Genomic DNA, 22,764 nt, shown 5'->3' on the forward strand with positions numbered 1-22,764 from the left:
TCTAAATGAATTGTTCAGATTAACAAAGGTTTTATCGGGTTTCGTTTAGTTAAAAGATTTGTTCATGAACGAACCATCATAGTGCAATTACCTAAAGCCTATATTGATAAGGTTACGATACGAAGGTTTAAGTAGCAATGCAACTACCGTGATGTCCCCGATGCGTGGGGCGGGTCGGGAGGGGGGGGGGGGGTGTGGTTCAAGAAATTTTACTATATTTGCGGGGCGGGCCAAATAAATTCATAAAAACGGTACCCTAATATTCGCATCACTAATGGCGAATATTAATACGTTTATTTATGATTCTTTTAAGTTTTAACAGCAAACCTGAATGATCACAAAACTCAAGCAGGATATATACGTGACGTTAAATATATGCATGTTATACATGTTTAATGGAGAGAAATTCAAGCACTTTTAGGCCCCATCCACACGGAGACTCGTTTCGCTGTATACACATACATTTTGTATCGTATAGGCATTTAGTCCACATGGATCCGGCGTTTGGGAGAGTGAAACCAATATTTTTTTAAACCGGATCCCAAAGTGGATAAATTTGAAAATGCTGCCTTTGCGTTTTCCTGTGGACAGCGAATCCATATATTTTTTTAAATGATTAGGTCATCAGCCCACGTCTCACCCCTAACGATTGTCTTATTAACTAACATTAACACAGATTAATGAATGTATTGTTCCATGTTTGTTTGTGTACCACGCACAAGGTTTATGCACATAGTCCATTTCTTCTCCGTTTTTAGTGCATCTCTGTGGTAGAATTACAGTGCCACATGCTGGCATGTATACTACATTGTTTTGTGGTTTCGTGTGGACACGGATATTTCTTGAGACGAGGAAAAACAAAGATCGGATAGGGAAAGCTCTGGCATAGCCTTATTAATTTTAAGAAGTAGGTTTTAATAGGTCAAGTTTTCCTTGAATGCCACAAAGTGATCAGCTGAACTACACACGGTGAATAGGGCTATACAATATTGAAAATTATTATTATTATTATTATTATTATAATTATAAACTTTAGATTAAAATAAATTAAAAATAAAAGTAAAAGGCATTAATATATTTGCAGATACAAATTCAAATAACATTGATTAAATGTTTTAAAGTTAAATCGATGTTTATTATAGTGTATTTTACACAATATTTTACACATTTTTATATAGAAACATCGTACACTGAAAAATATACCTACACAAAATGCCATGTGAAGACTTCTGTGAGCATGAAAACAAATTACAAAAACAATATTCAAGATCATTTTAAACTACATGGAGCATTTAAGAATCTTTACGGCCTTTTTGGAAATTTTAGTAATTGAATTTAAAACATTTTAAAATTTAAAACCCATTGAGACCCTGCTGTATATCGGTTATAAGCTTAGCAAAGATTGTCATCCAACATTTGTATGCGGAGTCAGTCTCTGAAGCGAAGTGAGCCAGAGAAGAGAGTATCATACCTAGTGAGGTTGACTGCATAACTCCTGCCTCCCTGCTGGTATTCCTGCCTTTTCTTCCTCAGGGCAGATGGGACATGCACTCTTTCCCTGATGGGGACATCACTTTTACTGCCTTCTGCCATCCTGAAGCAATGCCCCGCTTCTGCGTCACTACAGCAACCTGGAGATCACAAGAGAGTAGGAGACAGATACAAAAACAAAATCAACAGTCAAGTGAGATGTCAAACATACTTCACATTTGTGTGAAGATTCTGTGAAGAGGTTTAGAGGAGTTTCATGTTAAGGGTCTATTGCTTGTTTAGTTGTTCTTCTGTATTTACTTGTAGGCTACAGCACTTTATTTTGCTTAGGTATTAACTTTTTAGTATCATGACAACCCTAGAGCACCCAACAGTCTTCCATCTTTCAGTTGGCATCAGCTCTATTCATTACCGAATGCGTGTGGAACGATCAGGAATGTCACACTTGTGTGAATGGATGAGGTGAAGGGACAAGGTCTGGGCAGCAAACTTTCATTACCAAGAGTTTGAGAGATGTAATATCGAAGTCACAAAGTAAACAAGGCATTGCAATTTTTCTGATAACGCAGAGATATTTAAGCAATATGGACCATTATGTCTTGAAGCAAAAGTTTTGACAATTTTGCTCAATTGAGGTTAAGAAAAATAAATCGTACATTTACATGCAACCTTATAATCAGTTAATAACTGGATCGATGGCTCAATGGGACTGAAAAGCCTTCATTTAAACTCCTTTACTGATCTAAATGAGCTTAACTGGAATGAAATTTCAATCTGATTAAAAGGGGTGGTGTAGATCTTCAATAATTAGCTAAATATGAAAATATTAGCCATTAGCTTACTGCAAAACTACTTTCTTAATTGGATTCAGAAATGTGTATGCTTATTTAGGTCATACAAATTGATAAATTTTTATGTAATTGATTTATTTATAACGAAGTGCTCAGTAAATGGGACACTGAATATCTGAAAAAAAAAAAAGCAATTTATAAATGTTTTAATTTTTGCACAGAAATTTTGTTCTAAATAAACAAATTGACCATTTAAATTAATATTAGAATCAGATCACAAAGTTTAGGGTGTCTACACTAACACTACCATTCAAAAGTTGAGGGTTGGTAAGATTTAATGTTTTTGAAAGAAGTATCTTGCAAATGCAGTCCTAAGAATATTTGATCAAAAATGCAATAAGTTTTAATATTGTGAAATATTTAAAATGTAATTTATTCCTGTTATGGTAAAGTTAAACTTTTAGCATCATTACTCCAGTCTTCTGTGTCACATGACCCTTCAGAAATATGCTGATTGCTGTACAAAAAACTTTTTTTTTCAAGATTGTTTCATGAATTGATTAAAAAACACCTTTTCAACATCATAGAGATTTATTTTGCAACAAATGTAAATGTCTTTACTGTCACACTTAATCCATTCAATGAGTCCATGCTGAATAAAATACTTACATTTCTACAAATAAAAACAAAACTTTTGAAAGTGTGTATACAAACAGTACTTTCAGAATCTGAAACACAATTCAGTTGGATTAATGAAAATCAGAGCATGTTAACACACCCATTGTCCACTGCAAAGTTCCCACTGTGATGACCAAATCAAATAAAGCACAAGTACATTACAAAAAGGACATTACACAATTACATACACACACAAAAAAAAACAGGCACAACCTTACCTTCACTGCCGGCTGTAAGTGTGCAGTCTGAAGCCACACTAAGTGTGTGAGACTCCACTGAGTCCAGGCTCTCGACGGAGTCCTCTCTCCTGTAGCCTGCCTGCTTCAGACTGAACAGATCCTCCCTGTCAGAGAACCAGCCCTCCGCGTACCCACTGTCCCTCACACTCGACTTGGACTGCACAGACTCCTCCAGAGCCTGAAGAAGGTGAAGAAAGAGCCAAGACTTCAGAGAGGGTTGAGTTTTAGCAAACAGACATGAGCTCCAGCAGACTTTTACTGTGTTTTTTCATTTTCCTGACTGAAGAAATTACCTTTGACAATTACTATGCGGAGACTGACAACACTGATTTATGCTTGACTGAATCATTTTATCAGCAGCCAAAATTAATGGGGAGTTCTGGACCTGCATGACATCACTTGTAGTAATAAAAAAAACAAAAAAAAAAAAAAAAAAAACAAAGAGGCCAAATCACACGAGACTCAAGTGTAACATCTCTCTATTTTAGTAATGTAATGATTCGGACTAATGAGGGGCTTGTTTGTCTTCTGGATCTATTCCAATGCTTAAGCACTTCATAGAAATTCAATTGAAAAAACTGAAATGTTTTAAAATTGAATGAGAAGGTATTTTAAGCTGTAAACACATTCAATTGACATTATCATTTTGCAACAAATCTCAGACTTATGCCCTTGTTTACCTTGTTATTATTTAATAATAATAATAATAATAATAATAAATCACTTAAGGTATTAAACTATAAACATCAAACTAGTATTTCATTTGCACAATGTCACATGCTTGTTTTATAAAAACTTTAAAAAATAAAAGATATGTAAAAGGTATTTTAAGCTATAAACAACAAATTTACATTTTATTGTAAACTCAACTCAAGATTGTTCATCCATGTTTATAAATATTTAATATAATAAAAAATAAGTTATGATTCTTCTCATTAAATATTTGTAATTATTTAAAAGTAAATGCTTTACATTGAAGGCATTTTAAGCTATAAACAAAAAAGCAACATTTAATGTTTAGCAACATTAACAAATTCCATCCTCATTTATTTGATACAATAAATTTCATGAATTAAAAATTAAAACTGTTTTAATTGTAAAGTGTGTTAAATTAAAAACAACAGAAAAACAATGTAAAAGTTGCATTGCAGGCTATAAACACACATCATACTAACATTAATTGATCTTGTGCATCAGCTCTCAAACTTGCACTGCACTTCCTTGAATAAAAGAAAATAAAAGAAGAAAAGGAGAAGAAAAACATTAAAAGTAAATACCTTAGATAATGCTGTTCCCAGCAAACCTTCAAAGGCTTTTAGATTCAGCTGTGGTCCAGTGTAAAACGGATCAGACTGGGCCTTCCTCCCCAACCAGTATATAGTTATCAAAACCTGTATGTGATAACAGGATGATAGAAAAAAAAACAAAAAAAACAAGGACAAAATGTAATTGAAAACAGAGGAAGATAAACTTCAATCTGTATATTTTTTCCCTAATTAACATGTAGAAATTATTTTATTTTACTTAAATCTGAATTTTCACTAACACAAGTTTTAATGTGAAATGAAAAAAGCAAAGCCTCTGAGAACTCTGTGCTGTGCGTGATTGTGTGTGGCATGAATGGCTTCTGTGTCCCAGTTACATTCTCATCTACAAAACTTTGACCATTTACACACACACACACAAGCATAGGGTGCACTGCCAAAAGGACAGGAATGTGGCACATGTACAAGACAATAAAGACAACAGGGCTTTGTGGTGCCTGTTGGATCTCGAAGATTAATTATTAAAAACTTTAATCTAATGAGCAATCAAATATTAGCAAAACAACATATTGCCAATGAAACAAAGAGATGCATGGCAGACATTATGTGCAGTTCCAGTTCAAATTCATTTTACATGTTCAAAACTCTTATTAGAATTAAATCATTTGTCATCATCGGTACTATATTCCTTTTCTGAAAAAAATCAAGAATGCACTGGTGAAACATCTGGGACAATCGCGAGCATGCAAGAGACCTATTTGACACCAAAACACTTTTCTAGATTAAATAATTGTTCATATTTCAAAACGTTGGTCTTCAATTGAGTCATTAATCTATAAATATAATCTATATAAATATATAAATATATAGTGCATGCAAAGCAGTGCTTAAGTGGCTTTAAATGACACCGCAATAACACCTTCAGCAGAAGACTGCAATGAGATAAAACTATAAATCAACTTGTTTGGTATGCAAACTAAAGAGTCAAAGGCCAAATCGAGTTCACATTAAAGACAAGCCATGCATAGACGCACCGTTTAGTTCAGAAGTCATTGGTTTGTGATTAAGAACAAGCTTTTAAACTTACGTTTTTCAGTCTCCTGCTTGTCTCTTCATGTCTAAGCAAAAGGAGAGAAGGAGGTTAAATGTGATGAACATCCACCGTCACAGACACAGATCAGTTCCAGCTCACACTAACAGTACCAGCAACTAAATCCAACCCTCCAATAAAATTAAGTCATTTCTATAAATGGACCTCAACTACATACCACATAAGCTTTACAGTAAGTCACTAATCATGTACACATCATGATTTTTATTCCCAACAAGCATTGTATACAAAGCTTCCAGAGCTAATTTGACAAAGACAATCAGCAAGAGCTAAAAAAAAAAAAAACTCTAAACTATCTGACCTAGGAACATACTTTTTCCCCCAGCATGCTGACACCGGACATGTGAGCCATCTGTTTGTCATCATAAACTAGCAAATATGGTTTTACAAAGGAATTCGGCTATTTAAACACCAGATGCTAAGTGTCAAGCTACCTCAAAAATAAGTCAGACAGGCTATAAGGAAAAAGAGCTTGAGCTGCGGTTCTGAGGTTAAGTGAAAGTGTGTAAGTTATTTCGTTGAGCCCTAAACCAACATGACCGCGAGAAAGTATGCAAGTTAAAAATAGCAATCAGATCCACTATAGCTTCACCATAGCATTTGGTTTGAAGGGACAGTCATATGGAGCTAAATTTAGAGGACACTGTGTCCCCCGCTCCACCCACTCGTCCGCCTCGTCCCTCTACAAGGCCAACGGTAGGGACATTGAGTCAGGACCCAGAAAATGAGGCTTTATGATGAAATTCATAGAGCAAGAGTTGGAACCGAAATTAGTTTTTGGAAATACTTAATGAAAATTCCATATGGTTTTGAAAATACTTTTGTTGTATAGATGAGGATAACGGAGCAGTGGTTCTCAAACGCGATTGAGGCCCACAAGAAACCTTTAAAGCGGTCATTAGATGACTTAATAGTATTTAAAATAATATATTAGAATTAATATATTACAAATCTAAATTAAACCATTTTTCTTCCATATGGGTGGGGGGGCTTCAAATACTGAATAAAAAAAATTAGTCAAAAAGGTTGAAAACACATGGTAGAGAAAGAACAAGATACAAGATATTAGGAACGGAAACTGAACAACACAAAGCCGAACTCAAACTCAATGTCCACGTGAGCACCGTAACTCAACTTCTAACTACAATGCCACATTTCAGACAACTAATGCATATATTAAAGGGATAGTTCACCACAAAATAAATATTTGTCTTTATTTACTCACCATCATGTGGTCCAAACCTATATGAATTTCTTTATGTTGAACATAAAATAAGTCATTTTGAAGAATGCTGGTAATCAAACAGTTGATGGTCGCCACTGACTTCTAAAGTCGTATTTTCCCTACTATGGAAGTCAATGGAGACCAACAATTGTTCTTCTTTTGTGTTTAACATAAGAAAGAAACTTGTACAGGTTTGGAACCACATGATGGTGAATAAATAATGACAAAATCTTCATTTTAAACTATATATTTCTAAATATCTACACCATTTTACTGCAAAGCAAAAAAAATATCTTTGTAATCTTTTCAACTTGCCCTGCTTCTAAAACAACTTGGATTTTAGGAAGACCTCGACCAAGTCCTCTTGTTTTAATCTCCTTTTCTCCAATCACATGTGATATAGACACAACTTTTAAAATTCCATTGGAAGTAAACTGAACTGTGAATGGTATTTCAATTTGACACGTTTAATCCCAAGAGTGGTTTATGCTCAAAAAACATCTTGGGCCCTGATTTTAATAATGACAGACCACGAGTCAATATGTCATGTCTGACTCCTCTGCCATTTAAATGCCATCAGATTCAATTCAAAATACATTTTCATAAGGCAGCTTGACTAAAACGTTGGTCAGGTATCATTGTTTGAGTTTGATGATGGACAGATAATGTGTGACAGGACCCATCCAGCCTTTCATTTGGTATGGAAATGTAATCAGACAGCAAACACTATTCAAATGAACCCGCTTCCCGCAGTCACATAAAACACTTCCTTCTTTATACGAACACAAACATCTAAAGCAGTAATAAAGTGTAGATAGGTTTGCATCAGATGTTTAAGCCTTACTGAATTACACAAATATAATGCAAAAGAGACATTTAGAAGGCACGGGCAACAAATCCAAACCCATTTACGCTGCTGCAAATTAACAAAGGTGAAAAAAAAGAAATGTCTGCTTTCACTTTTCTCTGCTCACCTGACGGTCACACGTGTGGACACATCCTGCAGATCTCCAGGATGGAAGAGCTGTGCTTCATTAAGCCCTAGCTTCTCGCAAGCCTTGAGAAACACATTCACGTTGTCCTAAAGAGAAACCAGCATTGACTATTGCAGCTACTGTTAATGAAAAGTTAGAGGTCATCCGCAATTCCTAAGCTTTCGGTGAAATACTACAGTTGAGTTGAGAGTACTAGGCAGAGAAACCTGGATGACGAAGCTCCACAAAGAACAGACCAGCATAAAAGACAGACTAGTTAACCAGAAAACCAGAACTTAAGGAGACAGTTGTCAGGTGCCGTCCCACACATTTACTACTGGAAATCCTCTGGACTTGTGGGAAAATATCTTGGCATTTGTGCAACGTTTTTATAAGTATACTTGAAGCATTTAATGATTAAAAAAAAAAGTGTAATTGAAGCTGGTTGACTAAATCTTAATTCTAAATCTAGATAAATCTCCATTGATAATACACTCACCAAGCCTGCAATGGGAGTGGAGAGCCGGTTCACTCGTCTAATGATGCCCGGCTTCAATGTGTTGATCAGACTGAAAACAGATGAAATATACAGTACTTTAAGTAAACCTTAAAAACATCTGCAAATCATACAGTGTTACGCTTAAAGAAATAATAGAATAATCAAAAAAATTACTTACTCGCACAGAAGGACCCCGTCCTCTAAGGCCACGCGAAAGCTTTTACTTCCAAAACCCTTTTTCGTCACTTCCTGTTAAGGAAAGAACCAAAACAGATCACATGCACAAATTAGAACTAACGATTTAGAAAAAGATTTCTATTTTTAATAAATGCTGGGGGGTTTTGTTGTTGTTGTTTTTTACTTTGTTTTCCATTAAGAATCTTTAAAAAAAAAGTATCAAAGTTCCAAAAAATATATAAAAATGTATTCAAATAAAATAAGCAGCCAACGGTTTTCCAACATTAATAATAAATCAGCATATCAGACTGATCTCAAAGATCATGCAATACTAAAAACTGCAATAATATTTGATGAAAATTCTACTTTGTACCACAGGAATATATTATATTTTAACACATTCAAAATACAATTTTTTTTTTTTTTTAATTGTAAAAATGTCAATATTACAGTTTTTGACGTATTTTTGTTCAAATAAATGCAGCCTTGCTGAACAAAGGGCTTCTTTCAAAAACTTCGTGAATATTTATACATGACATCTTATATAAATAAGCATTATAATAAAACAAAAGCAAATCCTGTCAGCAACACATACAGATCACGGAGAGAAACCACAGGCCCTCTCAAAAACATGACATGCTACTTTCCACTCCAACCAGATACATTTCAGAGTACATTCTGATCTTAAGTCATCATATGCAATAGCACACCACATAATTGCTTTTACTGCCATTAAGCAAGCAAAACAAACTGTGAGCAAAATCAATAAGTGCCCTATAATTACCAAAAAAGATGGGACAATTACAAATCAACCCATGCCCTCCATGAGCCAAGTTAGGCAACTCTCTAACCAAAACCACACTTTCTCTCTTTTCATACCGAATCTGTTCCAGTCAAATGATCATCTATCAAGTCATCCTATCCACACGTTATAACTGTGCACATTCAGACAGGACCTCAGAGCCCCGCAGTACAACATGCTTGGAGAATGAGGCGCCCAAGCGAGAAGCACCTGACCGTACCAGTCATGTGGTGGAGTGGACATTTGGCAGACAGAATGTGGCAAACAACTCAGGGGTCCTTTGTGTTCTGATTGAGATGCACTGAAGCATCCATGCCTGATGCCTGTCCAATTCTGCATCCTGATCATCAGCTTGTTTGGGCACATGGAATGCAATCCATCAATGGCTGCTTGTGTCAGTCTACATCAAAATAGACCTGACAGAGTCAAGGCAGAATATAAAAGATCTAACAGCAGCTCACAAATCCATTTTATCTTTTCTAGTTCATACAGTTTGATTTACATATACACACACACAAAACAAACACCATTCAACATGCAAAGCTAAACACAAAAAAATTAATAATTTTAAATTTCAAATAAATTATTTTCTTTTGAACATTCTATAATCAGAATCCTGCATACAAAATATTTCCACAAAACTGTACACACGGTTTTCAACATTGAAAATAATAAGAAATGTTCAGAGCAGCAACACAGAGTGATACAATATACCATCAGCAATCTAATACATCACTGTACTGTATTACAGACAGAGTAGGCCCACTTTATAATATTTTATTGTCTTGCTGTAATGTAATGTCTTGATGCAAACTGCTGGATGACATGTAATAAAAGCCACTTCGTTGTTCGTCATTATTCAAAACAATCAATAGTTTAATAAAGGACTAAACATGATTTCTAGGATTCTATGGAGCAGATGGTACTTGGCAACTTTGCAAATGGTTTAAAGCTGATAAAGCAAGACAACCACAAATGGTACAGAGGTTATTTAAGGCTGCTTTAAAAACATACGCATTCAAGACAGAAGGGAACATCATAATGAATGTTATCGTGTCTAGATTTCATTTAATTGTTCTACCTAAAATAACATTCAGGAAATAAAGCATTTCCTGAAAGCTCACACACATCAGGATATGTTCTTTGCATTTTGAAAAGTGCCTGCAATACTAAAGCTGGGCTAAGACTTCCATAACATCGGTCAGGCTTTTTTAAAAACTGACTAATGTAAATGACTTGCATATTTAAAGCATTAGATTCTCTGAGTGCCCAAAGAACAAACTCAGTCTCAACAGAACATTAGGGTTTAAAAAAAAAAAAACCCTGCACTTCTGCGGCCAGCATGGGGTAATAGTTGATAATGATGTCATTACCTCAAGCCATCTCTGCGCCTCCTGGAACGCCAGCTCGCAGCTGACTGCAGACTGCTGACGCCACTCCATCACCGCTGCAATCACACCTGTGTGCATTTCACAAAGAAACATAATGTGAACCTCAACCCATTTAGAGAAAAATTACATTCTAGGACAAGGGCGAAAGTTTTTTTAATAAATATTTATATTAAATGTATATAAATGTACTTATTTGTGTTATATAAATAATAGACTGATCATTTATTGCTATATCTAGTCATTTCTTTTTTATCACATCTGTTTTCGAACAGTTGCAACATTTAAAGTTAAAAAAAAAAAAAAAAATTGTAAACTAATACAAAGTCATTGTAGATGCATGTTGCTTAATATAAATTAAGTGATTTAAATACTAACAGCTGCCACTGAGCATTGATTTAGAGTTTCACTGTTGGAAGCAGATAAAGCTGTAACTTCATACAACTATAGGTGCATCTTAATAAATTAGAATGTCGTGGAAAAGTTCATTTCAGTAATTCAACTTAAATTGTGAAACTCGTGTATTAAATAAATTAAATGCACACAGACTGAAGTAGTTTAAGTCTTTGGTTCTTTTAATTGTGATGATTTTGGCTCACACTGAACAAAAACCCACCAATTCTCAACAAATTAAAATACTTCATAAGTTAGTGAACTTTTGGCCTTCTGGAAAGTATGTAAATTTACTGTACATGTACTCAATGCTTGGTAGGGGCTCTTTTTGCTTTAATTATTGCCTTAATTCGGCGTGGCAAGGAGGTGGTCAGTTTGTGGCACTGCTGAGGTGATATGGAAGCCCAGGTTTCTTTGACCGTGGCCTTCAGCTCATCTGCATTTTTTGGTCCCTTGTTTCTCATTTTCCTCTAGACAATACCCCAGAGATTCTCTATGGGGTTCAGGTCTGGTGAAATTTGGCCAAGCAAGCACACAAACACCATGGTAATTTAACCAACTTTTGGTGCTTTTGGCAGTGTGAGCAGGTGCCAAATCCTTCTGGAAAATTAAATCAGCATCTTCAAAAAGCTGGTCAGCAGAAGGAAGCATGAAGTGCTCTAAAGTTTCTTGGTGAACAGGTGCAGTAACTTTGGTTTTCAAAAAAAACAATAGACCAACACCAGCATATGACACTGCACCCCAAATCATCACAGACTGTGGAAAATTAACACTGGACATTAAGCAACTTTGGCTATGAGCTTCTCCACCCTTCCTCCAGACTCTAGGACCTTGGTTTCCAAATGAAATACAAAACTTGCTGTCATCTGAAAAGAGGACTTTGGAACACTGGGCAACAGCTCGGTTATTCTTCTCCTTAGCCCAGGTAAGAGACCTATGACGTTGTCTGTGGTTCAGCAAATTGCTTGACAGGTCTGTGTGTTGTGGCTCTTGATGCCTTGACCCCAGCCTCAGTCCATTCTTTGTGAAGTTCACTCAAATTCTTGAATCGATTTTGCTTGACAATTCTCAATGCTGTGGTTCTCTTGGTTGGTTGTGCATCTTTTTCTTCTACACTTTTTCCTTCCACTTAACATTGTTAACATGCTTGGATACAGCACTCTGTGAACAGCCAGCTTCTTCGGCAATGAATGTTTGTGGCCTACCCTCCTTGTGAGGGGTGTCAATGATTGTCTTTTGAACAACTGTCAGATCAGCAGGCTTCCCCATGATTGTGTAGACTAGTAAACCAAACTGAGAGACCATTTTGAAGGCTCAGGAAACCTTTGCAGGTGTTTTGAGTTGATTAGCATGTCACCATATTCTTAGTTAAACGAGAGCCAAAATAATCACAATTAAAAGAACCAAAGACTTAAACTACTTCAGTCAGTGTGCATTGAATTTATTTAATACACAAGTTTCACAATTTGGGTTGAATTACTGAAATAAATGAACTTCCACGACATTCAAATTCATTGAGATGCACCTGTATGCAAGTAAAACAGTAAAACACAAAACATTCAGTAAACATCACAGACAATCAATTTTGATCAAATTTGACCAAATGTGTATAAGAATCACAGCAGTTCTTCAATAGTATACAAATCTTTGTTACATGAAGAAAAACACATCAAAAACAAATTGATATCATGACTTATCTTTGTATTGTCACCCGTTTAGTATACTTTTAGAACAGACAGACTATTATTGGTGTAATTTTTAGATAACAATTTGTTTTTGAATAGATGTTTTTTTTTCTTTTTTGGTATAAAACGTAATATATAATAAGTAATCTATTTTAAATAAAATAATTGCAACATCTAATCTCATCTAACAATCATTTGTGATTTTGGTTACACCAAGAAACTAGAAACGCCACCAAACAAAAAGGACATCCCCTGGAGTGACTCTGAACGGGTTAAAATCAACTTTCATCACCTCCATGTTTGCAACCCTCAAAATCTGCTTGATGTGATTCATTACACTACTCACCTGTGGCACCCTACAAACATCTCAAGTGGAATGACTCAAAACTTACCTGCTAGCCCGTTTCAAGTATGTTTACTGATTTTCTGTAACTACTCTGAAATGTCACTTCCCAGATGTCTCGACTCGAAAGCGCAAGGTGTTTCCCGCTACCAGTGCGCGTGCCTCCAACACAACTCTGTTAATCTGTTGCAAACATTGCTCCTCAAATTCACACCAAGAAGTCCCTGCACGCGACTGGTACGTGCAGCTCTCCTCCACCGAACCTGCTTGTTGTCAAGAGCAGGAACAGGCTGTTCGCACAGGACAGTTTGAGTGTTTGCAGAGCAAGTGCACATGCAGTGATGATGAGTTTAAATATATGCCACACCCCCTGCTGCTATAAAGACTAATGACGTGCTATGGCATGTGAACAGCAGATGGCGACAAAGATTCACTTCAACAAGGTTGTGGTCATCTTGCTGAACGCCGTAGAAAAAGGCAAGGGCCCAAACATTATATATGTATATATATATAATGTTTTTTTTTTCACAACATCTTAGTACTTTAGTTGTAACAACAAGGTTAACATGAAAAATAGCCCTCCATGCTATGTGTTTAGCTATGCTAACACATTCAGGGTAAGTCAATTATTTATTTATTTATTTTTATCTATCAGCTTAATATATATTATATAAAATGACCACATAAATTGATCTAAAAAATGTACCATGAAAATGTAATGAGTATTTTATGTTTTCAAATTGTATTTGGATAAGAAGTGCTGGTTTATGTTTGGGGAAGTCTAGCTGATCAATTGCCGGGGGGAAAAAAGTCATTAGCATACATGTTAAGTCTGATTATGGACTGTGGTCTGCACTGCCAAGCGCTTTTAACATCACAGATGAGTTCTGGGCAGAAAGCTGACGTATCAGGCTACACCACGATATCATCTAATCCAATCAAAGATTTGGATAAGAATGACTGACATGCCAACCTGTTGTAGGTTTTAAAGAAATGTTATAAAATTTAAATTGCATTATTATTTACTTACCTGTAAATACAAACATGTATATTTATATGTTATCATGGACCATACGAAAAATGTTTCATAAAAACAAAACAAAAAACGTTTCCATACAAAACCAGTTGACTGACTCCTGTTAAGCTCCAGAAATATATATGCAATTATATATACATCATGCAGTTAGGTTAGATGTAATTATTGATGTTTGTTCCGACATGCTTTGAGCTTACATTGAGAGATGCTTTCAACAGCTGGAACTAAAACAGGAAGTGCTCAATCCAGCGACAGGAAGTGTTAACCAAAGCTGGAGCAATGTTCAAGTCTGTCTGCCCACTGGTTTCCTGTGTGACTAGTCTGCTGTCAGACAACCAACACTTTATCACACTATTGTTGTCATCTGATGAACATTAAAACAGTGGTACAGGTTCAGAAGCATATCAACTCTACACAGGATACTGGTGAAAGGTGTCTTCTGCTGTGTATCTATAAGCTTTCCAGTTTCACTTGTGATGATGAAAACAAGTCAGGAAATGTGGTGATAAATAAATGTAAATGCACCTGTTTTTTTTTTTGTTTGTTCGTCTTTTTTTTTTGTCAAATACATTGGTTGTCTTGTATGTAAATTTTCTAACAAGAGAATACAGCATAATATCAGTGGTGGACGTAGTACACAATTCAAGTACTTGATTAAAAGTACCGATAAGCCTACGTATAATAAAATATTACTCCAGTGAAAGTAAAAGTACTCCTTTTTCAATTTTACTCGAGTGAAAGTACAAAAGTACTCAATTTTTTATGTGCTTAAGTAAAAAAGTACTGATATATCGATTTATTTTGCAATTATATATAGCTAGGCTACTAATGTTCACGGGAGACTTGCACTAAACGGTTCATTTGAATCAGTGAGTTGTCGATTCCAGAACAGCTGCAATCGGATCATCATTGTGATACGTGATATACTGTAGCCTATTATAAGGAGTAACGATATGGTTTATCATGAAATGTAGTGAAGTAAAAAGTGCGATATTATGCTTTGGAATGTAGTAAAGTAAAAGTTACTCAAAATAATTTTCTATGTACGTTAAAAAATTTTTTTTTTTATCTTTGTACTTGGGTCAGCCTAAAAAAAAAAAAGTGTTTTATTGAGAGGCCTAGTCAGATGCAATTTATGTTAAGTACACAGATTCAAGTCAAATAAGAGTTGTGCAAAACTGAAGCAAATTAGAAGATTGCTTAGTGCAGGGTTTGATATTCCAAAAATGTTCTCCTCATCAGTCCTAACTGGTATTTTCAAAGTTAGTTCAAACCCAGCCAAGAGATCAGAGTTTAAGTAAACATTCTAGAGGTTCTAGAATTCTTAGCAAGCTGGAGTAGATCTAATAATCTTTTGTGCATCCATTGCCACAGACTTCTGTAACATCATGATCTTGAAATGTGTGTTTTTGATTCTAATTCTTGGTTTCTGAAGCCACTGGATAGAATGAGCTAAACTAGAAACATACAAAGAAAATTTGTTTACAGTTTAGAGTAGCCATGAGGTTGACCACACATATTAGAGGTGATGTTTCTCTAACTCTTTCTCTTACTTGCTGGATATACATATGAAAATGTGTTCCAGAAATGAATATATAAATGAATGCTGGTTTGGCATTGCATGTTTGCGTGAGAGACATTCTTTCAGTCAACAATGACGTTTGGTTAAAAAACAAACATCTAACCAGAGTCAGGACTACAATTCAGAAAGGTTGAGTTTAGCCAGTTTTCTTCCCATCTTTGAGGCATCATTTCTATTGTTTTCAGCATAATGGAATTAAACCTTTGTTTAATGATATTCATTGTGAAATACCATTCCCTCCACATCATTTACATTAAAAAAAAGATTTTTAGATTCTACCCTCTAAAATGCCTTTTATAGTTGCTGTAAAGCCGTAGGGTGTGAATGTCTATATGCTTCTTTTGTCCCTGCCCACTGACTGGTGGTCTGTTTCACCCGGAGCTGCCCAGCTGTTTAGACTAGCACTGGAACAGCAGTTCAGTTTCTTGAGCACTGTAGCTTTGTCCTGATCTGGCATTGCCCAGCAGACATGTGAGAATAGGGAGGGATAAAGAAGGGAAGGTGGGCAGCCAGATATGTTAGTCCAGCCAAGGGCACATTTCACTCCTGTTAACACACATCTTAAAACTCTACTAGCACCTAGACTCACTCCCATTACAAAGTTCAGCAAATATTTGATGACAATGTCAAATCTGTTGAATCAAAAAAAAATGGTTTCACCCTTTTTTGCACTAAATAATGTAGAACAGTTGCTGGAATTACCATCTACATTTTTAAATGTTCCGAACAAAATCTGAGCGATGCTTGACGGTGCAAAACTCGCCTCCCATGACGCTCAAATGATGTGGATGGTTGCTACAGTACATGCTGCTCTTTTACTTCTTTTGTCTATGTCAGTGGTTTTTAAAGTAAGGGGCCTTAGCAAATTTACAAAGGAACCTCAAGATGACTTACAATGAAGCAAATTGAACATTAAAATAAGTCATAACACTTTGAAGAACCAGGATTCCCAGTAAAATACAAAGAAAAACTGAAAAACTTGGACATATGATGTAGCATAATTTTATAAGTGTGATTTATAGAACTGGAATATTTGCTAAAATAGTTATACTGAGATCTAAAATATTTATTGGGTATATGTAGCCTATGTCTATATGCATGCATACATAAACTACCTTAATGTCCTTAATGCATATCCAGTATATCACAAAAGACTGGAAAATCCATTTGTTTCTTTTGAATATTGTTGTACACAATCTTGGAGTCAAAAAGATTGAGAAGCACCGGTCTACATGATTGCTAGAGCATCCAGATGGTATGGTTGATTTGCCTAAATCAAACCTCTTAGGTCCATATGGTTCCAGCTAATAAATATTGAACTTTCATGGAATGTAACAATAACATTCTTTGTAGGAAAAATAGCTTCAAAAAATATTCCATTATTATTGATAAGTTCCCCAAATAGACACAAAATGCTATTAGGGGAACTTTCTGTGTTTCCGTAGGACCAGCCAAGATCGTAAATGAATGTATATCCTATGTAATACTGAAAGACACTAATAAAAATAAAATATAAAGATGATGAATAATTAATTATTTCACCCAATTTGCTTAAGTGGCTATTATCAAATTAACTGCTTTTTAAGCCTGCAATCACATGTTCAAGCACTCTATCAGATGCCAAAAACAAACAACGTACAATGTCAGTATACACTCAATGTTTGCTGTAATACTACCAAAGAAATCATGATTCTAACCTTTATCTCCAGTGTCCAGACAGTGATTCATCCATTATGGATCTGTAAAATATTTTGGTCTGTTTTTTAAAAAGCTTAGTTTATACAGTAGGTGTGCTATGAATAGTGCTCATAAATCACTGTTAAGATAGTATTCACACTTGAAACAGAAAGGAGGCTTAGACCAGAAAACCAGAAAACAGCAGGCCTATTTATTACATCATGACTTAGCAAGCCGATTGAAATCAAATGGTAGTAAAGAGTCCAGTGTGGAGTGCTATTTGAGTATCTGCATTCCAAAACAGTCGCTTACGAGGTTCCATTATGCTTAGAATGTTATCTTCAAAGACTGAGTCAGCCAACTAGATCTCAGAATTATAACGATGCTAACTAATTACAATGTCCTGGCCAAGCAATTCTCAATGTAATAACTTATCTTCTCTAATGAACAACATAGATGTGGTGAGGTCATGTTACAGTGGAGTTTTTATTTAAATTGTTTTTGCATTTTTGTCACACCTGAATAATTCAGGTCATCATACAAATGTAATTAAACAAAGGTAACTCAAATAAATACAAAATGTTATTGCACCCTAAATCTAATAACTGTTTGTGCCACCCTTTGCAGCAACAGCTGCAATCAAGCATTTGTAATAACTGGCAATGAGTCTTTCACATCGCTGTGGAGGATTTTTGGCCCACTCTTCTTTGCAGAATTGTTTTAATTCAGCCATATTGGAGGGTTTTAGAGTATGAATGGACTGTTTAAAGTCATGCCACAGCATCTCAATCTGATTTAAGCCCGGACTTTGACTTGGCCACTTTAAAACCTTAATTTTGTTTCTCTTGAGCCATTCAGAGGTGGATTTGCTGGTGTGTTTGGGATCATTGTCCTGCTGTATAATCCAAGTGCGCTTGAGCTTGAGGTCACAAACTGGCAGCTGGGCATTCTCCTTCAGGATTTTCTGATAGAGTGCAGAATTCATGCTTCCATCAATTATGGCAAGTCGTCTAGGTCCTGAAGCTGCAAAGCAGCCCCAGAACATCACACTAGTTCAACTTTTTGTCGTATCAGTCCACAGAATATTTGCCCAGAAATCTTGGAGATAATCAAGATATTGTGGGGCAAATGTGAGAAGAACATTTGTGTTCTTTTTGGTCAGCAATGGCTTTTGCCTTGGAACTCTCCAATGGATGCCGTTTTTGCCCAGTTTCTTATTGTTGAAAAATGACCTTAATTGAGGCAAGTGAGGCCTGAAGTTCTTTAGACGTTGTTCTGGGTTCTTTTATGACCTCCTGGATGAGACATTGTTGTGCTCTTGGAGTAATTTTGGTAGGCTGGCCACTCCTGGGAAGGTTCATCACTGTTCAAAGTTTCCTCCATTTGTGGATAATGGCTCTGACCATGGTTCACTAGAGCCCCAAAGCCTTAGAAATGGCTTTATAACACTTTCCAGACTGATATATATATCAACCATTTTGTTTCTCATCTGTTCTTGGATTTCTTTAGATTTCTTTGCTCTTTAAGCATGCTTCACGTTGTCAGAGAGAGTGGTTTCTTGTTCAACAGGTCTGACAGTAATCAGTGTAATCAGGGTGTTGCTAGTGAAATTTAACTCAGCTTTCTAAAACAATGTGGTCAATCACAGTTATTTCATGATTTAACAGGAGGGGGCAATTAATTTTTCACACAGTGCCAGGTAGGTTCAGACAGCATTTTCCCTTAAATTGTTTAGTCCCTTTTTTTTCTTCTTTTTTTTATTAAATCATCATTTAAAAAGTGCATTTTGTATTTACTTGCATTATCTTTATGTAATATTAAAATTAGTGTGACGATCTGAATCTTTTAAGTTTGACAAATATGCAAAAAACAGGAAGGGGGCAAAAACCTTTTCATGGCACTGTATATGTGTGTAAGTGTGCTATCATGCATTCTCAAGAGGACCAAAGGAGGGTGACAAAGTGAGAGGTTGCTATGGTGATGCCTAGTGGTGTCAGAAGGGTGAGAACAAACTGATGTGTCAGATGGAGGATAGTTCCCACACACACACCAACTTATCAATGTCCAATATCTATAATGAGACAGTTACATTGGATAACATTTAACATCTCAATATAACCTGTGTGAAACTTTGACATGACTCAGAAGAGTATTGAGGCGGTTTTAAGGTGTGAGAGCAAAAGGTATTCGGCAGTCTATTTACAGCGGCATTATGAAGGCAGTGCCGCAGAGAAAATCCATGTCGGTGGCTTGGTTGTACAACAATAAAGCATGGGTTGCATGTCAGGGTGCCTATAAAGTCAATGACCATTTGCTGCTGTCATTTGCAGAATGGTCAATACATATAATAAGGCACCAATAGAACAATGACTCAGGATACTAATGAGGTGGTACTGCAGTTGAAGTCTTCATTTACTCTCCTTCAAATTATTCCAAACCGGAATGGCTTTCTTTCTTTTGTGGAACACAAAAGGAAAATGTTTTAAGACGGTACTGGCTGTTTTTTATGCATTTTATCCATTATAATAGGGACTTGAGGTTTCAAGCTTCACCATAAAAGGACCACTAACAGTAGTCCACTCAACTTGTGTACTTTATTATAAGTCAGTTGAAGGCATAAAAAATGGTTTTGTGTGAGAATCTGATAATCTTCCACTGTATGGCCTGCACAAGTCACATAAATCTCATTTTTAAATTAATGAACTTAATATAGTTTTGTGGATTGAATCAAATGGTTCACTGAAACTAATAGTAGGTTCGTGATTTATACAAAGCTAAAAATGACTAAATTAGAATCAGCTTCTTACACAAAGCCACCATGGCTTCAGAAGATTTAACATAACAGAAACTTACGAATCAGTTAATCTTTTTGAAACCTGAAAGCTTCAGTATTCATAGTGTCCATAGAGTCTTAAAGGAGACCTACAGTATTATTCCCCTTTTTGCAATATGTAATATACATCTCAAGTGTCCTCACAATGTGGCTGTGAATGGTCAGCTCAAAATACCCCACAGATCACTTATTATATTATTTTGAAAATGCCCATTTAGAGTGGAAACAGAATCACACTATTTTCGTACATGTCTCTTGAAATGCAAATGAGCTGCTGCTCCCCACCCCATTCAGGAATAGGATTGTGCCTTAACAGCTCTTACCTCAGATACTCTGTCAAAATACATCTGTTTGGTTTAGATGTTTACTGTGCTGAAATCATGTGTTTTTTAAAGGCGTATCAGTTTTGATATATCTTGTTTTCTGATTGCACACATCCGAAGAACACACACAGAAAGTGGCTGTCACACGGTGTGTAAGTTTAACTGAGTTATCCTTCATGCCTTATAGTGCTTAAACTCTCAGATACACACAAGTTTATGCCATGTGAAGGTAATCAGCTGGGAAAGATATTGCATGTTTATATTAGATCTGTGCAGCAGCGTAATATACAGGAAATAAATCAGTAAGTCCAATGATCTCTTGTCTCCTCTCTGGATGGGACTCTGCAGCCAAAGATAGAACAGTTAGCATGCTTTGTTTGAACCTTTGCCGTGGCTTTAAAACTGGTACATTGTTGTCACTTGCTGAGACAAAATGGCACCACCGTGGGTGGAATCATGCAGATTAAGGGGCGGTTAATATTATAATGAGATCCCTTTACTACGCAACGAGGAGCTAAATCTGACTAATTTCCTTTTTCACATGCTTGCAGAAAAAGGCTTACCAATTAAAGTTGAGTTGCCCTTCTTCACATTTTCTGGGTTGGTAGATGCACTAGGGACCAGATTATAGCACAAAAATTTAGATTTTCATGATATGTCTTTTTTTTTTTTGCACTTTCGGTTCCATCGTTCCAAAGTCAATGGATTTTTTTTGTGTTTTTGGTTAAATGCCAGAAATAAGGTCTAACAGAAGCTCAAAATAGTTTCAAGTTATAGTGTACAATGTAAAATACATGGGGATTGTTGGATATTTAGTCATCATGCTGAACTCATCTGCTCACTATCTTCCACTTTTACAGACTTGTTTTGTTTATACTCAAGCTCTTGCAAACTATTCTAACTCAAAATGTCCAACCTGTAGATTTAACATTAAGATTAAAAGAGTGGTTGGAAACTTAGAGGTGATGACGGTGAACTCTTGAGACTGTGGTGTAGGTCATTTATGTCCTACATTTAGCTTTTTACTGCTAGCGACTTATATTTAGGCTTCAAAATCCATTCAAGTTGTGTTCATTTGAGAAGACTGCCTTGATGAACAAAACATATAAGTTCACAGAGCTTATTTTCTGCAGCAATACAAAAGCCAATGGAAAAATCAAACTGGGTTTTTGTCAAAGGCACTAGGATGATGCTAACTTGCGGGTTGGCCTACAAAAATATGCCATCACTGCTGCACTCAATTAATTGAAAAAAAAAACACAGAACACACTTCAAAATTTCTCCTGTTGTGTTCCACGGATGAAAAGAAAGTCCTACTTCTTTAGAAGGATATGAGGGGTGAGTAAATGATGACAGAATTTCCAATTTGGGTGAACTATTCCTTTAAGAGTGAAGTGAGTTTGAGGGGGAAAGTGTGTTTGGTAAGGCAAAGGTTGGATTGAAAGGGAATGCAAGGATGAGAGTGTTTGTTGTAAGATGGGGAGAAAGGAAACGGAAAGAGAGAGAGAGCGAGGTTAGTCTGAGAGTGTGTGTGTGTTGGAATGCTGAGGTTGGAGTCTGTGCTCATGTTTCTGGCTTTGAAAATCAGGGAGCCCTGGGCCCATTAGGAGACAGACTCAGAGCTAAGCCAGGGCCTCTGAACCTTGCCAACTACCCTTCTTTCTCTCGCCCCTTCTACTGAGGCACTCACTTCAAAATAACCTCTTATTTATGCTCTCTCTCTCTCACTCATCCTTTACTTCTTCGCAGGCACTCCATCATTTTCATTTCTTTGTCACATTGCTGGCTTCTCTCGTTCTTCTCGTCTCTTTCCCCCTCCTGTCCTCCCTCTTTGCTCTTCTTCTTTCTCTCCACTCCTCAACTGTAACCCCCACAAATTGTCCCTACTTTTGGAAACATTCCTTTATGAATTTTATCGGCACAGGTTCTGTTTATCAAAAGACGCTTCCCGTAAGGATATTTCCTGTGATGCAATGCAATAGGCATCGCGGCTCAGTGCCATATGGGTCTAGTTTATGAGCGCCCCTAGTAAATGACTCAGACAAATGTTTATAGTAGTATTCACATTCTGAACTGACGTTAAAGGGGTACTTCACTCAAAAATGACAAATCTGTCAGCATTTACTCACCCTCATGTTTCTTTCTACTAAAGAACACAAAAGGAGTTATTTTGATCTTTTTTTTTTTTTTTTCATACAATGGAAGTCAATAGGTTCTAAATTGTTAATTTGGACCCCATTCACTGTCAGTGT

The 22,764-nt window shown here is 36.1% G+C and overlaps 1 protein-coding gene across 1 annotated transcript in view; it reads right to left on the reverse strand.

Moving 5' to 3' along the window:
* The window catches only part of lmo7b (LIM domain 7b), a 40,036-nt gene extending 29,276 nt beyond the window's left edge, over positions 1-10,760 (reverse strand). The window contains exons 1-8 of the mRNA XM_059554242.1: positions 10,626-10,760; positions 8,452-8,522; positions 8,274-8,343; positions 7,775-7,881; positions 5,552-5,582; positions 4,477-4,590; positions 3,179-3,377; positions 1,472-1,631 (exon numbers count right to left, since the gene is read on the reverse strand). Coding sequence (XP_059410225.1) covers positions 1,472-1,631; positions 3,179-3,377; positions 4,477-4,590; positions 5,552-5,582; positions 7,775-7,881; positions 8,274-8,343; positions 8,452-8,522; positions 10,626-10,736 — 863 coding nt within the window. The 5' untranslated portion in view covers positions 10,737-10,760. The remainder of the gene's footprint in view (positions 1-1,471; positions 1,632-3,178; positions 3,378-4,476; positions 4,591-5,551; positions 5,583-7,774; positions 7,882-8,273; positions 8,344-8,451; positions 8,523-10,625) is intronic.
* Positions 10,761-22,764: the final 12,004 nt, after the last annotated feature.

This window comes from Carassius carassius, chromosome 7 (assembly GCF_963082965.1).
Source record: "Carassius carassius chromosome 7, fCarCar2.1, whole genome shotgun sequence".
Lineage (NCBI taxonomy): Eukaryota > Metazoa > Chordata > Actinopteri > Cypriniformes > Cyprinidae > Carassius > Carassius carassius.